This window comes from Anomalospiza imberbis, chromosome 17 (genome assembly GCF_031753505.1).
Source record: "Anomalospiza imberbis isolate Cuckoo-Finch-1a 21T00152 chromosome 17, ASM3175350v1, whole genome shotgun sequence".
Classification (NCBI taxonomy): domain Eukaryota; kingdom Metazoa; phylum Chordata; class Aves; order Passeriformes; family Viduidae; genus Anomalospiza; species Anomalospiza imberbis.
The window spans coordinates 1671328-1690697 of NC_089697.1; the positions used below are offsets into that span (position 1 = coordinate 1671328).

The 19370-nt window shown below is 46.9% G+C and overlaps 1 protein-coding gene across 3 annotated transcripts; it reads left to right on the forward strand.

Moving 5' to 3' along the window:
• Positions 1-3984: 3984 nt before the first annotated feature.
• Positions 3985-14684, forward strand: EIF2S2 (eukaryotic translation initiation factor 2 subunit beta). Of its 3 annotated transcripts, none has more exons than XM_068207450.1 (9): positions 3985-4133; positions 8224-8407; positions 9294-9397; positions 10381-10516; positions 10798-10898; positions 11313-11461; positions 12264-12320; positions 12732-12817; positions 14210-14684. In XM_068207450.1, the coding sequence occupies exons 1-9, from the start codon at positions 4119-4121 to the stop codon at positions 14383-14385; spliced, it is 1008 nt and encodes a 335-aa protein (XP_068063551.1). In that variant the 5' UTR covers positions 3985-4118; the 3' UTR covers positions 14386-14684. The 3 variants fall into 3 exon arrangements, with proteins under 3 accessions (XP_068063551.1, XP_068063549.1, XP_068063550.1); XM_068207448.1 differs by lacking the exon at positions 3985-4133 and adding an exon at positions 4982-5119; XM_068207449.1 differs by lacking the exon at positions 3985-4133 and adding an exon at positions 5119-5169.
• The last annotated feature ends 4686 nt before the right edge of the window (positions 14685-19370 follow it).

Sequence of the window (19370 nt, forward strand, 5' to 3'; positions counted from 1 at the left end):
AGCTTCAAAGACAGCTTTTTGTTGTCCGTGTGCAGAAACCCCAGCCTAGCACTCCTGGCAGCTCCTTTTCTCCTGAGGTTTTCCAAGTATCATTATGTTACCTGTTACTCATTAGGCAGCCCAGCTGAAGGGAGGGAATCTCAGGATCTTTGATCATCGAGTATCCCAATAAAACACATTGCCCAAGTTTTACTGACAAAGGAAACAGAGAATCTTATTCTAGAATGTGTTAACAGATATATTATGGATGAGGCATTAGGGAATTATCCGAGTTGGTCTGGCACTGCCTAGGAATGTGATGGAAGTGCTATGCCCAGAACTGCGCCCTGAGCTTTAGGAATAAGGACGTTAGGTGAGGGGTAGGAGACAGCAATGGAATCGAGAATAAAAAGGTTGGAGGGGCTGGATTTGCATGTTTTGAAAATGAAGGCTGTGGGGCAAGACAAGAAGGTGTACAGTGATTTTCCAAAGGTTATTACACAGGGAACACTGAGCTGGTGTGTCCTCAGGGACACCACAACAGCCACTGTGCTAAGTCACAGCAAGAAGGGTGAAGAAATTTTGTTGTCAGGCACTTGAAGAGGCTGCAGAGGGAATATCTATCCATGGTGATTTTTAATCACAGCATAGACACACATAACTGGGGAGGATACAAAAATATCATTATCCTGTCTCAGGACCAGAGGTTGGTCTAGGCGAGCCCTGGGCAGTGAGGAAGGTGTTGGGGCAGTGCAGGCACAGCCATCAGCACTCCATGTGCTCCAGCTTCATGCCAAGGAAAAGCATCCCAGAGCAGACAGTCTCATATGACAGGAGTATCAAAGCAAAAGTCTGCAGCAAAAGAAGGAAGAAGAATTTGGTGGGAGACCATGTTCACGTTCACGTACAGCAACACCAAACATGTCTGATCAACATATTTTCTCCAGTGACCAGGGACAGGACCGAAGCAATGGCTGGAGCTGTGTCAGGGGCGTTTAGGCTGGAGATCAGGAAAGGCTCTTCCCCAGAGGGTGCTGGCATTGCCCAGGCTCCCCAGGGGATGGGCACAGCCCCGAGGCTGCCAGAGCTCCAGGAGCGTTGGGACAGCGCTGCCAGGGGTGCCCAGGGTGGGGCTGTTGGGTGTCTGTGCAGGGATGGGGCTGGGCTGGGTGATCCTGGGGGTCCCTCCCAGCTCAGGATATTCTGTGACTCTCTGATTGAAGAAGAGCTGCCCGCAGTACCTGAAAATCTGCAGCATCCCTGTGAGACAAGAGCAAGCGACAAAGACACAAATATGGGGGAAATACCCAGGGAAATGGGGTGGTACAGAAGCAAGAAAGAAAAGTAGTCTTTTGAAGCTGGGTTTCATTCATAAATCCGTGGGTTTCAGGGGTTTAACAGATAAGTATTGTAGACATCTTGGGAAGAGCTGAAAGTGCTCCTGTCCTGGTGCCTGCTTTGTCTCCAAAGTGATGGCTTTGCTAACAGAGCATGCTGGGGGCCCTCACTGCCCACTGAGGCGAGTGGGAAAGGCAGAGGAAAGGAAGACCAAGGATAGACAAAATGTTTCTTGTAGGTGATGACAAATTTAAATGATAGAGTGTGTGTAAGTTTACATCACCTAATGGGAAGTTACGGGCCTTCAAGAATCCAAATGGTCTGGAAATATTAAAATGTAAAACAAACCCCATAACAATGTTTGGGCTGATGGCTCTGCCTGCTCTAACACTCTATCTTGCATGAAACAGATGACCTTTAAATGTCAGAGAAGGTTGGGAGGCAGAGTTTTAACATCTCATGGTAAATAGCTGTTTTTATTGTTTCATATTCTTGTATTAGGGAAATTGAACGAGGAAGGTGTTCCTGCCCATGGCAGGGGGTTCAACTAGATGGTTTTTAAGGTCCCTGCCTACCCAAAACATCCTGTGATTTTATGACAATGGGATTGGAGGATCTGAGATATGAGGAGAAGCTGAGAGAGCCTGGTCATTTAACCTATACAGATAAGGCTCAGGAGGATCATATCAGTGTGCATATCAGGAGCCAGACTCTTCTGGGTGACAGAAGGGGCAGAAGACACAGGCCGAAATACAGGAAATTCTGCTTAAACCTAGAAAAAAGATATTTTATTGTGAAGATGGAACAGGTTGCTCAAAGAAGTTGTGGTGGCCCCATCCTTAGAGCTACTCAAAACCCAGCAGAAGGTCCTGAGGAACCTGTTCCTGCTGCCCCTGTATGAGCAAGGAGCTTGGACCAGATATTCTCCAGAGTCCTTTCCTACACCCGCAAGTCTCCAATTCCGGGGATCACAGAGGCTGACCAACCAACCTGTACCCACACAAGCTCAGCAAGGTTAGCTCTCTTTTCCAGCTGGTACATGACACCTGCCTGGGGGCTTTAAGCTGTTTAGGAGGAATTTCTTCACAGAAGGGGTGATTAGGCATAGGAATGGGCTGCTCAGGGAGGTGGTGGAGTCACTGTCCCTGGAAGTGCATAAGGAAAGACTAGATGTGGCACTCAGTACCATGATCTAGTTAACACTGTGGTGTTGGCTAAGAGCTTGGACTCAATGATCTCAGAGGTCTTTTCCAGCCTAACTGATCCTGTGATTCTGTGATTCTGTATTCAAGAGTGAGAAGAGGCTCCTTGCAATAGGAACTGATTGTGCCCCAGGAGCCATGATCTCCAAAGGTGTTTTCACATTAATAAAAAGCAGAAGAGTGTATATTCTTACATACAAAAAAAGCCCTCGTTGTCAGAAGTTCTGACAATGGCATATTTACAACAGCATGTCCCATTAGAGACATCAAGGGTGCACTTTTAGGATATGGTGGAAATCTCTGTTCAGAGCCAGGTCAGGAAAAGCTCAGCAACCAAAGGAGACTTTCATGGGAATGCCAACATCCCAACACCAAGAGAACAGTGGCACAGCTGAAGGCCTGTCATTAGTGGTGTCCCCCAGGGCTCACTCCTGGGCACACTATTGTTGAACTTGCTCATCAATGACTTGGATGAGGGGGTCGATCTCTCCCCACCAGGGTCACTGTGCATCCCCTCAGAGGGATCTCAGCAGGCTGGGGATGGGCAGAGGAACCTTCTGAAATCCAGCAAGGGCCAAGGCAGGGTCCTGCACCTGGGGAGGAACAGCCCCAGGCACCTGCACAGGCTGGGGCCAACCTGCTGGGCAGCAGCTTTGTGGAGAAGGACCTGGGGGTCCTGGTGGACAAGAAACGCTCCACGAGCCAGCAGTGTGTTCTTGTGGCCAAGGGGCCACTGGGATCCTGGAAAGCACTGGGAACAGCATTGCCAGCAGGTCAGGCAGGGGATTCAGTCCCTCTGCTCAGCCCTGTGAGGCACATCTGGAGTGCTGTGTCCAGCTCTGGCTCCTCAGCACAGCAGGCACAGGGAGCTCCCGGAGCAGGGCCAGCGGAGGCTGCGCAGCTGAGCAAGGGCCTGGAGCATCTCGGTGCCCAGGAAAGGCTGAGGGAGCTGGGGCTGCTCAGCCTGGAGAGCAGCCCCAGTCAGAGAGGGGCCCTCAGCCCTGGGTGTCCCTGTGTGCAGGGAGGGTCAGAGCAGGGCCCAGGCTCTGCTCCCTGGGGCCCAGCAATGGCACCAGAGGAACGGGCAGGGACTGATGCCCAGGCAGTTCCACCTGGACAAGAGGAAGAAATTCTTTCCTGTGCAGAGACCGAGCCCTGAACAGGCTGCTCAGGGAGGGTGTGGAGCATCCCTCACTGGAGACATTCCAGAACCATCTGGATGCAGCCCCGTGCGATGTGCTCTGGGATGGCCCTGCCGGAGCTGGGAGTTTAGACCAGCTGCCGCCCTGTGGTCCCCTCCAGCCCGCTCCGTGCTGGGATCCCGGGGCTGTGCGGACACGGCAGGAACAGAATTCCGTTCCATTCCGTTCCATTCCGTTCCATTCCGCTCCGCTCCGCTCCCCGCCGCCCTCAGCGCTCCCGCCGCCGCCTGGCGCGTGCGCAGCGCGGGAGCGCCGCAAGTCGCGCGAGGCGGCGCGGCGGGCGCGCGCAGGCGCGGGGCGGGGCGGGCGCGCGGCGCTGATGCAAGAGCCGAGCACGGACTGACCCCGCGGCTCCCACCGACCCCGGCCCCTCCGGCCCGCGGCCCCGGCCGCAGACATGTCCGGCGACGAGGTGAGAGCCGCCGCCCGCCGCCACCGCCCGCGGGAGAGCCTCGCCCCAGGGCTGCGCCGCGCCGGGGCCGCCGCCATGTGGGCGCCTGGGCCTGAGGCCTGCGGCGAGCGCGGCCTCCGCCCTGCGTGGGGCCGGGGCGGGCGGGGGTCCTGCCGGGCCGGGCCGGGCCCGAGGCAGCGCGGGGGGCGCCGGCCGGGCCGGACGCGGGGCCGCCGCCTTGCCTGGAGCCCCGGCGGGCCCGCGGGTGTGTGCTGGGGCCGCGAGTCCCGGGAAGGCCTGGGGCTCCCGGTGTGCTGCCGGCGGCCGCCCCTGGCGCGGAGAAGCCGGAGAGGGAGGCAGATGGCACCGCCACCGCTGCTCCATCGTGTTCTGCGCTCTTTAGCGGCGTTTAGGCAGTTACCACTCGCTTTCTGGAGCTTTAATATACCGGGTTTTAACCTTGAGAGCCGAATAACAGCATCTGGGCAAATAATAACTAAACGTTTTCCGGATCTGGCGGTGTTTGTCTAGGCACAGTACCGGGGAAGTTGATACAACCGTGTGTGTCTGAGAAATTTTTCGGTTGTTATAAATGCCCCGTATTGGCAGCTTTACCGGCGTCATTTCCATTGCTCTCATGGGGAAAAGAAGAGTTTTCCGTGTGTGAAGTGCTCATCAGCCTGGTGTAGCCCGTGGGAAGCTGCTCCAGGAGATGGCTGCTTCTGGCTTTGTGTCTTCTCTCTGGTGTTTAAAATACCTGTGTGGCTTGTTTCCTTCAAAGCAAAGTGATCACTCAAGCCTTGGAAAGAGGCTTGTCCTACGTCATAAAGGAGAACTGGTATAATTACGACTTTAGTGGTAGCTGTGACTGACTTACTCAGCTGCTTTAACATCTAGAATGAATGCGTTGCATTTTGGTGCCTAGATATGTCATGGGAGCTGCAGTTCTCATGTCTGGGCTGTTCTCTGCACTCAGGAATGCTTGCATCAGGTACTGTCTGACTCAGGTGATCACAGGGCCATGGAGCAGTTCATGGAGTGTCCTGCTTTGAATTTAGTTTGTATCAGTAAAACTGGTTTTCTTGCATAGTGGATCACTTTGACGTTGAGGTGATTCCTGGGATTCGTAGTGAAGTTGCACCTCTGGGCTGCTTTATGTGACCGAGATGATGGCAGATAACACAGTGGAGCTGGCACTGTTCTTCAGGCTGGTGTGCAGTGAGTGCAGGTGCCTTCCAGAACTCTGGTTACTGGAAGCCAAATACTTTGATATTGGTGTTAAGTTGGTGAAACTTTTTTAAGCCTGTGAGGTCGAGGAAGGTCAAGACACATGAAGACAAATTTAACACTGGAAACTGGGATAGATGGTAAGAGGTTCATTGTGTTGAGCTGTAGCTTAAAGTTTTCAGAGTTGTGTATGAATGAAGGTCCTTGCTGGGAACATCCCTGAGTGCTGCCCAGAGCTGGGGCAGCACAGGCACTATTGTGAGAAGTGGTCTATTAATGTCTGTTCACTTTGTTAAAAATCCTACAAAGTACATAATCCCACTGAAGACCTAAAAGTTCTTTGAGCCCTGCAGTTTTGTGAAGCTTCGGGCAATAATACTAGAGAGTGCTGTGTTTTGACAAATTTAAGTGCTGCTTGGTCTTAGTAATTTTGCCCCTCTCCCTAGACATAAGGCAGTGTAGTGTAAGGACACCTGAACTGACTTGATCAGGGCAGGGGTGATGTCTGCTTCTTAGACATGCCTGTGTTTATTCAGACTAAGGAAATGGGATTTATTTGTGGCTTCTGTTGGAATCCCTGCCACTTGAACTGTCACAGCAGTTCAGAGGTTCATTGGCTTCAGTCTTGAGTTGCATTTGGTGTATGAAACCTTGATTCTGTTTCCCCCTCTGTTTGTTCACTTGCTAATCTTCTGTAAGTTGGGATTTGGACTGTGTAGGCACTTGAAGTAAGGAGCAGGTATATGGAAATGGATGTGAGAAGGACCCGTGTGGTCTACAGAGGAGAAACCCCCATATTTGGCTCTGAGAGTAGGAACAGGATGGGAATTTATAATTTTTTTCACCCAGGAAAAGCATCCAGGTTTGTTGTGTTTGTGCTGGGGGCTGAGGTTCCTTCAGTGGAAAATCTGCAGCTTTGTAGTTTGTCACACTAGCAGGTATCATAAAGTTCAGACTAAGCCAATGTGCTGAGCAGAGAAAAGCAATAAAGAAAGTTTGGGAACACCTGCCTCAGAAAGCCAGAACATGACTGGCTGGGTTATCAGGCTGGTTCATTTATGTCATGACTTGTTAAAGCAAATGTGACCTAAGGCTCCTGCTTGAGTGCTTGCTGAAGGCCTTGGTGAACAGAACATTTCAGGCTTAGGCATCCTCCTCCTCAGGTTGTGGAGTGTGCCATGTTCTGAGTAGGTGTTGGGTGTGCAGAAGCCTGGCTTGCCCTGCCTGGCTGGGGTGGCCCTGCTCAAGGCCACCTGGATTTGATGCTGAAAATCAATCTCCTGTATCCAGGAGTTTTCTTGGTGTGCTCAGTTTATGGTGATTCAGATGTCTTTTCCCTCAGAAAAAGAGAGATTTGGGGTGGGTGGGCCGGTTCCTTCTTAGAAACTTGTATCTGATCAAGGCATGATCTTAGGTTTATTTCACGTGAGAGAATAAAAACCTCTTCAGAGTCTTGCAGAGCATCTTCGTGGAAATGAGTCAGCCACTTGTGCTCGATCCCAAGGCTGTGCACTGGGCCCATGCAGGCAGCTCTCCTGCTGTCCCAGCAGGCTGGGGAGGTCCAGGAGGAAGCAGATGTGGAACCAGTTGGACATGCTGTGATTTCTGTGCGTTGCAGCAGCATGATTCACACCCCTATCTGTGGAAGCAGCAGAGAAAAGCCCTCTGGCTTTCTTTTGAAGATCATTCCAGCACAGTGTGTGCAACTAAAGACCCACTTCAGCAGTTTGAAAGCCTCAGGGGCCCCGTCTATGTGCAGGCTTTGGGGATGTTGTGCTGCAGACACCCATATGAGCAGTTTGATGCCTTTAGTAGAGCCTGTATGAAACATGTATGTTTCAGAAAATGGGAAGAATATGACAAGAGCATGTATAGGAGAATGAGAAATGCAAGGAAAGGTTGTGTTGTGGGGAGAGGGAAACCACCAGACTTCAGGGGGTAGCTAGGCAAGAAGTTGGAGAGCTGCTCCTTGGTGAAGTGCTGGCTCTTTCCTGAGTGAGGGTGTTCATGATGGTGAAGTACAGCTCTGTGAGAACGTTCTTCCATTACTGGATAAGGAACATTGGAGAAAGTGTCTAAAATTGTTGTATTTAACATAAACTATGGTGTGACAGTCCAGGCAGATGTGTGTAACAAACTGACCAACAGCTGGGATGTCAGCTTGTGTCTGAAGTGAAACAAAAAGCTTTAATGTGTTGGAATAAATCCCTCAGGTCTGCAGATGATGAATAGGTTAAAAGTGAGTCTGGGGTTAGTGCCTCTTTCACAGCCAGACAAGGTGAATTAAGCTGCTTTGCTGGCTAAAGAGCTCATTAACAGCTTTTAATCACTTGGTGTCTGAGGTTCAGTTTCTCACTCTGGGGAGGGAGAAGGATTAGACCTTTGCTGTTTCAGTGTTCAGAGCCGATGCAGGTCTTGCTGTATCACCAGCCCCTTCTAGGTTTCCTCCTCATCCAGAGTGTTCTTGTTAAGAGAGTGGTTGGCAAATCTTGCCTTGAATAAATCTGGGAATTAATGTGTCTCACAAGTGGAAGTGATTTGTGATCAGACAGTGTGCTTTGGTGGAGTTAAATTTTCTTCTGTGTTGAGTGGTGCTGTATTGCTGCAAAATTGGAGTCCATAATGGTCATTAAATAATGGTCATAAAATAGAGGTGGTAGCCAGTCTGTCAGAGTCACAGCTTTAACATTTTTTCAGCTGCACTAATAAATTGGTGACAGGAAACTTGGACTACAGGAAAAGTAGCAGGTGCTGTGAACTCTGTCAGTTTTCCCTTGTAATTGACACAGTTGAGGTTGAAGCTGAGGAGCAGTTTGGGAAAAGTGTTACAAATAATAAATGGGGGGTGATTATTGAGCTGCTAAGGAGCTCTTGACTTTTACAGATGATTTTCGATCCTACTATGAGCAAGAAGAAGAAGAAGAAAAAGAAGCCCTTCATGCTGGATGAGGAAGGAGGAGGAGACACACAAACAGAAGAGACTCAGCAATCAGAAACAAAGGAAGTTGAACCAGAGCCAACAGAAGACAAAGATATTGAAGCAGATGAAGAAGACAGCAGGAAGAAAGGTAAAGTGAATCCATGTAGATAAACTCTCAAAGGTGCTGTTTTGATATTACAGGCCAAATTTCAAGAATTTGGCATCCCAGAGTATAATGCCAGAGCCTTGGTGTGTTCAGAGATTTGTGAGTGATCTCTGCTGCCTGTTTGGAGGGCAGCTTGCCCTCTTACTTGGAATCACGTTCACAGACACCACCAAGCTCCCAGGGGCTTATGTAATTTCCAGTTTTCTAACTCAAACAGTCCTTTGTGTAAGGCACTGAAAATAGATTCCCTGAAATAGTGTGAAGTTTTAAATCTTCCATGTGCAGTTGTTGCAGTAATTCCACAATTATGGCTCTTTTTCATTTGGATAGTTAATAACAGAAACATGGTTAAAGGAGTTTCTAGTTTTTGGGCAATTCTAAAAATGATAACCAGAGTGTTCTTTGGAATCATTCAGGAAGTAAGTGTGTGATTGTGTATAAAACCATGCTTTTTAAATTGAGGCCAATGTAATTTCAAGATTACCTAATTCAGAGAGTGCCATTAACTTAAATCCTGTTTGTTGATAAAATTGGCTCCTCCTACAGACCAAAGAAACTGCATCTTCCTCCTGCACTTCTCATTTTTTGTCCAAGCATCTCTAATGACAAAAGTGACTAATTTATCTTGTACAGCAGAAAGAAAGATTAAACATTTAAAGAATCAAAAGGCACAGTTAGAAGGTGCAGAAACTAAAACAGCATTTAGGGGCCAAGGGAAATGATCTCTTCAAACATGAAGGATATCCACAGGGGTTACAGATCATTGCTCATATCTTACTGTGATGTTTTAAAGATTTGGATGTCAGAAGGTTTAATGTCTGAACTGTTTCTACAGTTACACTTCTTTAGGCAATCCTTTGTTTTTTAGATACAACAGATGATTTGGATGATTTAAACTTCTTCAATCAAAAGAAAAAGAAGAAAAAAACAAAAAAGATATTTGATATTGATGAAGCAGAAGAAGGTGTAAAGGTTTGTTTAGATAACTTGACTATGGCTGAAAATTCTGTTGCTTCTATTTTCTTGAGATTGGCAGTGCAGGAGTTATCTCAAGTCTGTCATTGTGTCTTGGTGCAGTTCATAACTAAACTTTAAATGTCTGTCTGTTTTTTTTTATGAACATGTTGCTCCTGCCTGGGCTTTTTGTCCAGAAGTGAAAAAAACCCGCCTGCTCTGCACAAAGAGCAAGTAATTCACTAGTCTGTAGGAAGGGCTGATTAACTTCAAGGTTAATTGTCTTTTGGGGTTAGAGAGATAACTGGTTGTCAGAAGCCACACATAGAGCAGTCCTCTAAAGGCCAGCACTTCAAATTAAGTGCACATATCTGCCAAGAAGTCTGTTTTCACTCTGGTGTTTCCTTTAGAAAGGATTGGCTACTGTGCTGTGTTCCAGAAGGTGTACAAGATATTTTTACTCTTCTCAAGTTTTATTCCAAGTAGTGTTTTTGTATCACATGTCAGTGTAACTGGCAAGCCCAGAGAGCAAGAGGACAGAGAAATGTTATGTTATGCATAAACCTCCTTTTCAGATTCTGTCTTTTGGGGAAGAATATGTTCCTCTGATCTGCCTCAGGAGACAGAATACTTGCTCTGTGTTCTTTCAGTGTGCAGAATTGTGATAACAGAGTAGCACAGCTTTGCTTTCCCTTACTGCTGCCATGAAGGGTGTTTGTTCCCTCCTGTCCTCAGATGGCTGCTGTCTTTAAGTGCAGTCTGACCTTGTTCCTGGCTAGCCAGAAGTTAAGCCAGAAGGTGCAAATCTGGCCCTGCTGATGGCAGTAGTGCAGGGTATAGGGCTCTCTTGAACATGCTGGAATTCCATTCTTACCTGTTGGGTTTCAGGGCTGTGGTGGGTGTCACCAGTATTCACCTCTATAGTGTACAGCTGGTGTTATTTCTGGTGCTATGGAGGGCTGTGGTTAACATGGATAAACTACAGTCTTACTAATTTGCAGGAATTGAAAATTGAAGGAGATGTGCCAGACACAGTAGAACCTGAAGATGACCTTGATATCATGCTGGGCAATAAAAAGAAGAAAAAGAAGAATGTGAAGTTTCCAGATGAAGATGAGATAATGGAGAAGGATGAAGGTAGAAATATAACCTAGCTCATTGAGGTGTCAGAAGTGAAATGTAGTCCACCTTGTATGTGAATAAGTTCTGTTCAAATGCCTTTTTTGTTCCAAAAATTATTAGAAAAATGTTCTATAAAAGCACTGTATAAATTTCCCATGGGTGCTGGTGTCCCTTTTTGACAGAGAAGACTTGAGTCCACATATTAATGGAATTTCCTCCTGTGTACCTTTTAGAAATCATGTAACCATGAGGTTAAAGAATGTTTCTTAATGAATCCCCAAAAACTTTCTTTACAGCATTTGAGGATGAAGATAGCAAAAAAGATGATGGAATTTCTTTTAGCCTTCAGTCAGGACCTGCGTGGGCAGGCTCAGAAAGGGACTACACATATGATGAGGTAATGTTCCAGAGACTTTTAAAACATATTTTCCATGTTCATCTGCATCAGTAGAGCCTTATGCTCATATTTCCTATTTCTAACTTCAGAGTGAAGGACTTACAGTTAGTAGATCATGAGCAGAAGCTAACAAGGCATGTCTTGTATCACAGTAATTTTCACAGGGGGCAATATTATCATAGTTCAAACACCCCTGCCATGGGCAGAGCAAACCCTTGGGGAAGCAGAGCTGGGATTTTGCATTTATCGCAACGTGTGTTAACACAACAAATGTGTTCTGAAGCAGGTGGGGAATTGCTCTTAGGCAAAGGTAGTCTGATACTCGCTGTGAATGCTGTTTCAGGTGGCTTTTAGAGGTGAGGTACTTTGAGGAATGGCAAATGCTCACGTGGGTGTGAATCCCTTCTTTTGCAGTTGCTCAATAGAGTTTTTAACATCATGCGGGAAAAGAACCCGGACATGGTGGCTGGAGAGAAGCGGAAATTTGTCATGAAGCCCCCGCAGGTTGTGAGAGTAGGGACCAAGAAAACCTCTTTTGTCAACTTCACAGATATCTGCAAATTGTAAGTTTCCCCTTTGGATTTCCCAGGAATAGCAGATGGATACACTGCTCTGTGCTCCTGTAGAGTTTTCTGGCAAGTGACTGTGGCAAACCAGGAATGGAAGCTATTTCAGTCAGAGAGCTCGTTACATTTCTCTGTGAGAAGATAATTCTGAACATGATTTATTGAGATAATTTCTAATTTTATACTCAAATTACAAAAATGATACATGGGCTGAAACTTGGTGAGTTCATTGGGTTCTAGCATGTTGGGTCAACAGTGACATTTATGTTCAAGCCTGGAGGAGAAGGGTGGGAAAAGTTCTTTCTAATTTGAGCTGATTACAAATGCTGTTCTCTTCATAAATGATATGGACTCCAGTAGTGTTTCCCACTGTTTTCTGCAGTGATACCTGTCTTAATTATGTCTGGTGAAGGCAGCTCTGTTCTTTGTGAGCATTTCTGGGAGTGCAGATCTGGTGGGTATCAGAAGTGTGCCAGAAAACAGGCCTGGTGAAACCCTGCTGAGGATCTGGGTTGTGCACTAAGGGGAGTTTTTAATGGTAGCTACTAATGTTTTTTCAGGGGTTGGGACAGTAAGAATGAAAAATCTGTAATAGAAAACTTCTTTTCACTAGTTGCTGTAATTTTGAGTTGGGAACAATGGGAATATTTTTTTTGTGTGGACTGCTCTTTGGTGCAGACCCCTGGCACTGCTCCCTTTGAAACTTTCTAACTTAAATTGGATTTATCCTGCCAGTCCTGCATAAATACCAAATTTCTCTGAAGGGGGAAGGTTAAACATTTCCTTACTTTATTTTCAGATTACATCGTCAGCCAAAACATCTCCTGGCATTTTTGTTGGCAGAATTGGGTACAAGGTAAGGCTGCTGGGCTGTGTGTGTGCTCTGGATTGATATTGGTCAAATACAACATTTTTGAGGTTAGATCTGTATAGATGTGCTGGAACATGAGGCTTTTGTTACCTGCACTTCAGCACTGTGCTGGTGACTGAGGAGAGAACATTTTAGTGAGGAGGTACAGAGGGAAACTCCAAGTCCAAGGGAATGGTCTTGTTCACTTCCCTGAGATAGACAGACAGGTGAGGGCAAAACTTCCTGTAAGAAGTAGCTCTTAAGTACCTCAGAATTTTGCATTTTTTTTTTGTCCCTACAACACAATTCTCTCTGTGCTCTTCTTGAAGAATGTATCTTTGTCTTGCTTCATGTTCCTGATTTGTTTTAATGCTTTGCACCTGCAAATCAAATAATTAATTTTCTTTTTTCAATTAGTGGTTCAATAGATGGTAACAACCAACTGGTAATCAAAGGAAGATTCCAGCAAAAACAGATAGAAAATGTCTTGAGAAGATATATCAGTAAGTAGAACTCCCTTTCCCACTGCAGATTTCTCTCAGCCCCCTTGTGATGCCCATGTATGGCCCAGGTGTGTGCCCACCATGGAGGAGGCTGAGGGGCCACAACTTTCCTTAATCATGGAATAGTGCAAATACAGGTGGTTCTGCCATGGTTAGACCATGGGCTGTACTCTGTCCTGCACTAAAGCATGCCAAGGAAAACAGAGCATTTGAGAACTGCTTGTTTTCATCTGAGCCTCATATCTTGGCTTTGATGAGGACTGTGGAAAACAACAGTAATTGTTGATTTTGCAATCTGTTGTACCCGTGAATTGACAGATGCAGAGTTAAGATAAGTTCTGTTCAAATGCCTTTTTTGTTCCAAAATTTATCAGAAAAATGTTCTATAAAAGCACTGTATAAATTTCCCATGAGTGCTGGTTTCCCTTTTTGACAAACAGAGAAGACTTGAGTCCACATCTTAGTGGAATTTTCTCCTATGTACCTTTTAGAAATCATGTAATCGTGAGGTTAAAGAATGTTTCTTAATGAATCCCCAAAAACTTTTTGTGCCACAGCTGGTCAGAGGACTCAGATTATGTGTCCCAAAGCTCCTGCTTTAGTGCTGTGTCAGTACCAGAGCTGCTAACACCTGGCAGTGCTGCCTCAGCAGAGGAGCACCAGTGGGAAATCTGTACCAGTTATTAACATTAAAGCAGTGTCAGTGTAATGCAGCCTGGAGTTCCCGGGTCCGTGCGAGCCCGGCTGCCGTAGGTGTCCCGGATAGCGCTGGGCTGATAAGCACAACCTGTCCCGGTCCCTCAGGCAAGCTCCCAGCTGCAGGCAATCTTAGCAAGCAGCTCAGCTCTTAAGTGAGATCAGCTCTTGGGTGAATTCAGCTCTTCAGTGATTTCAGCTCTTTGCTCGCTAAGTGCCTTGGCAGATGCAGGGAGAGAGAGGGGAGAAGGTTGTGTGAGGTTCCACAGGGGTGTCTTTATTGGCAGCTTCTGCAAAGGGTTTCAGTGACAGCTCTTCTGCCAAGCTGTGCAGAAATGGGGCTTTATATAGGGTACAGGGGTGTTGGAAATTGTCCAGTCACCAGGGTCAGGGTGAATGTGACCCATGGTCTTACAGAGAGATAACGAGGGTCCCAATGTGGAAGAGGGGCTGCTTTGGTCCAGTCATCATGACTGGGCATTTCTTACTGTAGGCAAGTGACCACCAGGGAGGCCTTGCAGGGCCTCTGGCTGCTACATCAGTGTCTGATGTACCACACAGAATCTCCTCCTGGTTAACCAGGGGCGATTTTTAGTGTTCACAATCAGCCCCTGTGAGCTGGTGGGTGTGTATGAACAGCTTTTGCAGAGAGCTGTGCAGCAGCAGCAGGGTTGACTGCCCTTTGTTCCCCTGCAGAGGAGTACGTCACCTGCCACACGTGCCGCTCCCCCGACACCATCCTGCAGAAGGACACCCGGCTATACTTCCTGCAGTGCGAGACCTGCCACTCCCGCTGCTCCGTGGCCAGCATCAAAACCGGCTTCCAGGCTGTCACAGGCAAGAGAGCACAGCTCCGTGCCAAAGCTAACTAGGTTTGCTAACCAACACTGGAGTTGGCAGAGTGTTCTGGGGAGATGGGACTGGACAGGTTTGCAATCGGAGTGGATTTACCATTGTATTAAAGCGAGGTTGTAAAAACAACAAGAAATTTGGCTTTTGATTGATTGGTCTGTGAAATCCTTGCAAGATGTAGATCCTCAAGCTGTTCACATACATTTGCTCATTGAATATATTTTACCAACTGTAAGGAGCGTGGTGGGAAAGGAGGTGCTTTTTAATTCGTTCAGACTTCTGTAAAAGACAAGATAAATTAAAGATACTATAACAGTGAGTGTCTTGGATTTGGATTTTTCCTTCAGTTTCCTCTTCAAACACAGGTGGGAATGGTTGGTGTGTTGTTCTGCAGATCATGTCACTGACCCAGATCATGTCCAAGATCTGGACACGTTCTGCAGATCATGTCCAAGACCCAGAATGAAGGTTTAAGATAAAGGTTATTTTGCTTTTACATAACAGGCTTATTTTAGTTATACTGTCATGAAACAGAGAAACCAGTCACAGAGTCCCAGGACTGACAGGCCAACATGAGCCCTGCTCCTGCTTGTACAGCCATGGGTGCCTTGTGCACAGGCTTAATTAGGCAAAAATAGCTCTCAGACAGTTCAGACACCAGATTGGTGCTGAATCTTAACACAGAATCAATAAACTGTACTGTAAGTTTTCATAGTGTCATAGTACTAAATTTTGCAATTTCTAATAGAGAGACATTTATATTTCTGAAGTCCTGCACTCTTCATCACTTTAAAAAGAATCTAAATGCAGCAAAAAACAAAAAAGTAATAGGCCTAAATGTCATTGTATGCTGGCTGCAACACAGTCTTCTACAAATCCTGAATTTGCAGGAGATACTGCCAAGTAATTTGGGTTCCAAATTAACACTTTTTGCTTCAGGATCTTCCCATGCCCTTCCTCTGCTGGCAGTGTCAGTGACCTCGAGGGGACACCTGGTGCTGTCCTCGCTGGGTTTTGTGTAGAGGTTCTTCCAGCTGTGGATGCAGATGGGGAGTGAAGGTCCCCCCTGGGTTGCAGAAGTGGGGACAGTTGTCACTTGGTTGCCAAAATGTCCCAGGGGGAGGGAAAGGTGCAGCAGCTCAGGGCCCCGGGCACCCACCCCTGCGGGTCAGGGGAGCAGCCTCCTCCCCAGGGGAGCTGGTCCTTCTGAAGGCAATACAGCAAACACCACAACTTGAAGGGTTTCTACTAAGTTTTAACCTTTGTATGTTAACACAGCACAGTATTGCTGGGGAGTCACTCACTTGCTATTTGAAAACTTTGACAGCACTGTAAGGTGGAAAATCAAGGTTTTATGGTTGGTCTCTTAAAAGCATTTTGAATTTCAAGTGAGCTATAACAATGTTGGATGTATCTTAAAGTGAATAAAGCCAGGATCAGTGCCTCTTGTAACATTATTGTTGTATTCTTGTTTCTTCCTCTAGCAAAGAGTCTCCTGTTGGAGGTTAACAAGTATGAGTTGCCTTTTTGTTTTGGTGACTTGCTGGTGGGACACCCTGAAATAGCTGAAGAGCAATGATACTTTGTTTTTAAATGCTTGTTTTTCCCTGGGTCAAATACCTTTAACTTACTTAAAAATACAGCGTGGCCTTGAGCTGGTGCTGTATTTCAGTGCTTTAAATGAAAAGCTTGATTTAGTGTAATTGGATCAAAAAGATCCAAGTTATTTAAGGAATAAATCATTGTTCCAGCCTCTCAGCTGTGAGCTCTGGCTCGCAGGGGAGTTGCAGAGGTGTATTTTGTAGATGTGCTTTGAGTCTGTGCATGAAACCCTGAAGGCTTTTAATGACTGATATTTGAGTGTAGCATCTTGAGCTGTAGGCTCAGATCCTGCTGTGGAATAAGAATCACCTCACTACTGTAGGAAAAGCCTGTCTAGGAGCAGATACCATTTGGGGCTTTTTTTTAGGAAAAAGTTCACAGTACATTCAAATAATGTTGTATGAACACAAATGCCTCATGCTGCCTGTGAGGCTGCTGTGAGTTTCAAGTGCAGTGGCGTTCAAAGGCCAAAAAGTTTTTACTTGAGCTGGCTGAGAGAAAGCAGCTTAGGGATGGAGCTCTTAACAGAGGAGCGGTGGTTCCCTGTGTCCGTGTGCAGATATCTTTTTGGAAGCAGAGCTGGTTTTTTCTCTCTGAGCTGAAAGTCGGCTGTGTGGAGATGTGGGAGCCAGATTGTAGGTACTGAAAGTCCCTGTGTGAACAAGAGCTGGGCTGCTCCTTCTCCGTGGATTTTGCCATGCCCAGTTCTCCACCTGATCCAAGTAATCTGAACAATGCAGGGCTGTTCCTTCCCAGCAGTGAAGGTGAAACATCTTCCAGCCCAGAACATTCAAGAGAAAATCATCTGAGACTTGTCCCTGGAGGTGCTGGCAGCACAGACAGAGTTGCTGTTGTGGTCAGTCAGCCTGAGTTTTACTGATGCCTTGGAAGAACAATCTCTTTATCCCCACTTCTGCCAGGATGTGCCTTTATCTCTGCTGTCAGGTGGTTGCAGCTCAAGGGTTTGGGGACATGAGTAACCAGGGACATGGCAACATCTCGTCCCCTAATTGAGCACAAATCCAGTGGGATCAGCTGCCCTGGGGCTTGTGTGCGTCTGTTCTGCTGAAATCACTGGTGGCTGCTATGAAAATCAGTGAGAATAAACTCCATTGCTGGGAGCTTCTGGCCAGAGCGAGAATTTAATCATTTTTGTAACCACAGCTGGTGTAAAGGAGACGCATTTATGAAATGGCTCCATGGAGAGCTGGGAGTTCCTGGTTGGTCCCAGACTGTGACGCTGTGCAGCGTGTCCTCCAGCTATGGCCACCACACCCTGAGATCTGGGGTTTGGGGCAGCTCTGGGGCAGCTTCTCAGGGAGACTGGGGCACCTGGGGTTGTCAGCAAGGAGAGGAAAAAAGCAGATTTTCAGAGCTGCTGCTACCAGGACAGATTTTGTCACAAACTGCAGGGGGTGCTGAGCTTTAATCAGGTGAAAGAACCTGATTAAAGGTCCTGGTGGTGGCTGGGGGGAAGGCACAGGAATAGAAACAGCAGGAAGTTGCTGAAAATCAAGAAATTGGGAAGTTGAGTGTGATGCTGACCGCTGAGAATCATTAGAATTTATCTGTTCATCTCCTAAATAACGTTTCTCCAGCTCTCTGTTCTGCCCCTGTGCTCAGTTTTTGCCTAGAGGATTATTCCAGATTACTGAATAGTATCCAAGGTGAGAGGCCAGGCTGTGAGAAGGATTTGAACACAGACGTTGAACAGAAATCAGTAGCTGCACAAGAATTCAGCAGTTCAGATTCTGGATGGAGACAAACTGCAAAGCCTCTCCAGCTCCTAAAAGAATTGCTCAATTTTCTTGCTGAGTTGTTCCTGCCATGGTGAGGGTCTGTGCCTTGTTGCCAGAGTAGCAGAGGATCCAGGTCACAGGGGGATCGGGACAAGGCTGTCCTGGTGAAAACCTTTCCTGGTTTTTGCAGCAGTGCCAGCAGGCCCACAGCTGGAGTCTGCAGAGGGGTGGATTGCCTCAGTGGCCATGGGAGCAGCCAGGGTTAGGCTGGACCCGGCTGGCTCTGCCCCTCATTCTGCTCTCTGCATTTGTAGGGACAGCTGGCAGTTCACAGCTTGCTCTGGTTCCAGGGGTTTGTCCACCTTGGGAAAACTCACGTGGCTCCAGTTTGGCTTAACAGCTGAAAGGATTGTGGGTGAACAGGCAAATCCTATGGCAGAGAAAGGAGCACAATTCCATGTGTCCTTTCCCTCAAAAGCAGGACCTGAGGGAGCAGAAAGGTTGCTCTGATCAGTTGTTTAAATGATCTTGTGACTGGGGCAGGAAAAAGGCTTTTGGGAAGATGTTATGTGGCAATATCTTCCTCCTAAAGTGAAACATCTTTTTCTCCTAAAGAGAACCAAGCTCGGGGGTTGGTGCTGATCATTAACACACATTATCTCACCTGGACAAGGCTTTGCTTTGAAGGGACCTCACCTGGCTTCAGTCCCTGGGCTAACAAGTTTGGTGTTTGCAGCTCTTTCTTTATCTTAGCTTTTTTTAGTCATTATTTTAGCTCTTTCATTATTTTATCTGTTTTGGTGATGAAGACAGGGCAGTGCCATCAGCCCTTCAGCCAGTCTTTAGTTTCTGGGAAAAGCCTGAAGCCAGCTTTTCCTGTAGGTGTTTCACCATATGTGGAGATAGATAAGCATTCACAGAGGTATCACAGCACATCCCTTACACTCTTACATATCCTTGATACAGGATGGTTGTCAGTCTGTCCCAAGCCCAAGGGAGCAGTTCTTTTTACAGAAGGAGAAATTCCAGCTGGCCCTGGAAATGTTGCTGCCCAACAAACCCAAGGAATTGGGTTCTCCTCACCGGAAGAAAAATACTCCCTCACTTCCCTCTGCTCTTGTCTGTACGGACAGGCTCATTCCTTGCTGTTCATCCTTTTTCCTTTTGGCACATGGCAAACACCTGCATAATTCTGGAATAAAGCAGTCACCACGTTACCTCTGTGTTGGGAAGAATTTTCTGCCCAGTACCCACCAGAAATGTGTGGTACCTCCATCCCTCCCTCCCTCTTCAGCCCATTGCATCCCCCACAGTGGTCTCTGGACTCACAGAAGTTCTGCTTTTTCTAACAGAAGCAGCATCCTTAATTCTGCATTTTATAGTAAAGCAAGTCGCTTTTAAAATCCATTGTTTCTTCCCCCAGCACTGCTTTGGGTAATTGTAAGTTTGGTGTATTTCTTTCTTTGGTGTGAGAGAGCTACACTGGGGGGGAGCAAGACTGTGGAAGCAGTTTGTGCCCTGATTTTCATCAGTGTCAGGTGCTTTATTACAGGGAGGAAATCTTAATGTGATTCATTTTGAAAATAAGGCACAGAAGGCCAATAAAAAAAAAACTTCAGTTACAGTTTTCCTTTTGTGGACTGAAACATGTCTGTGCTGCTCAT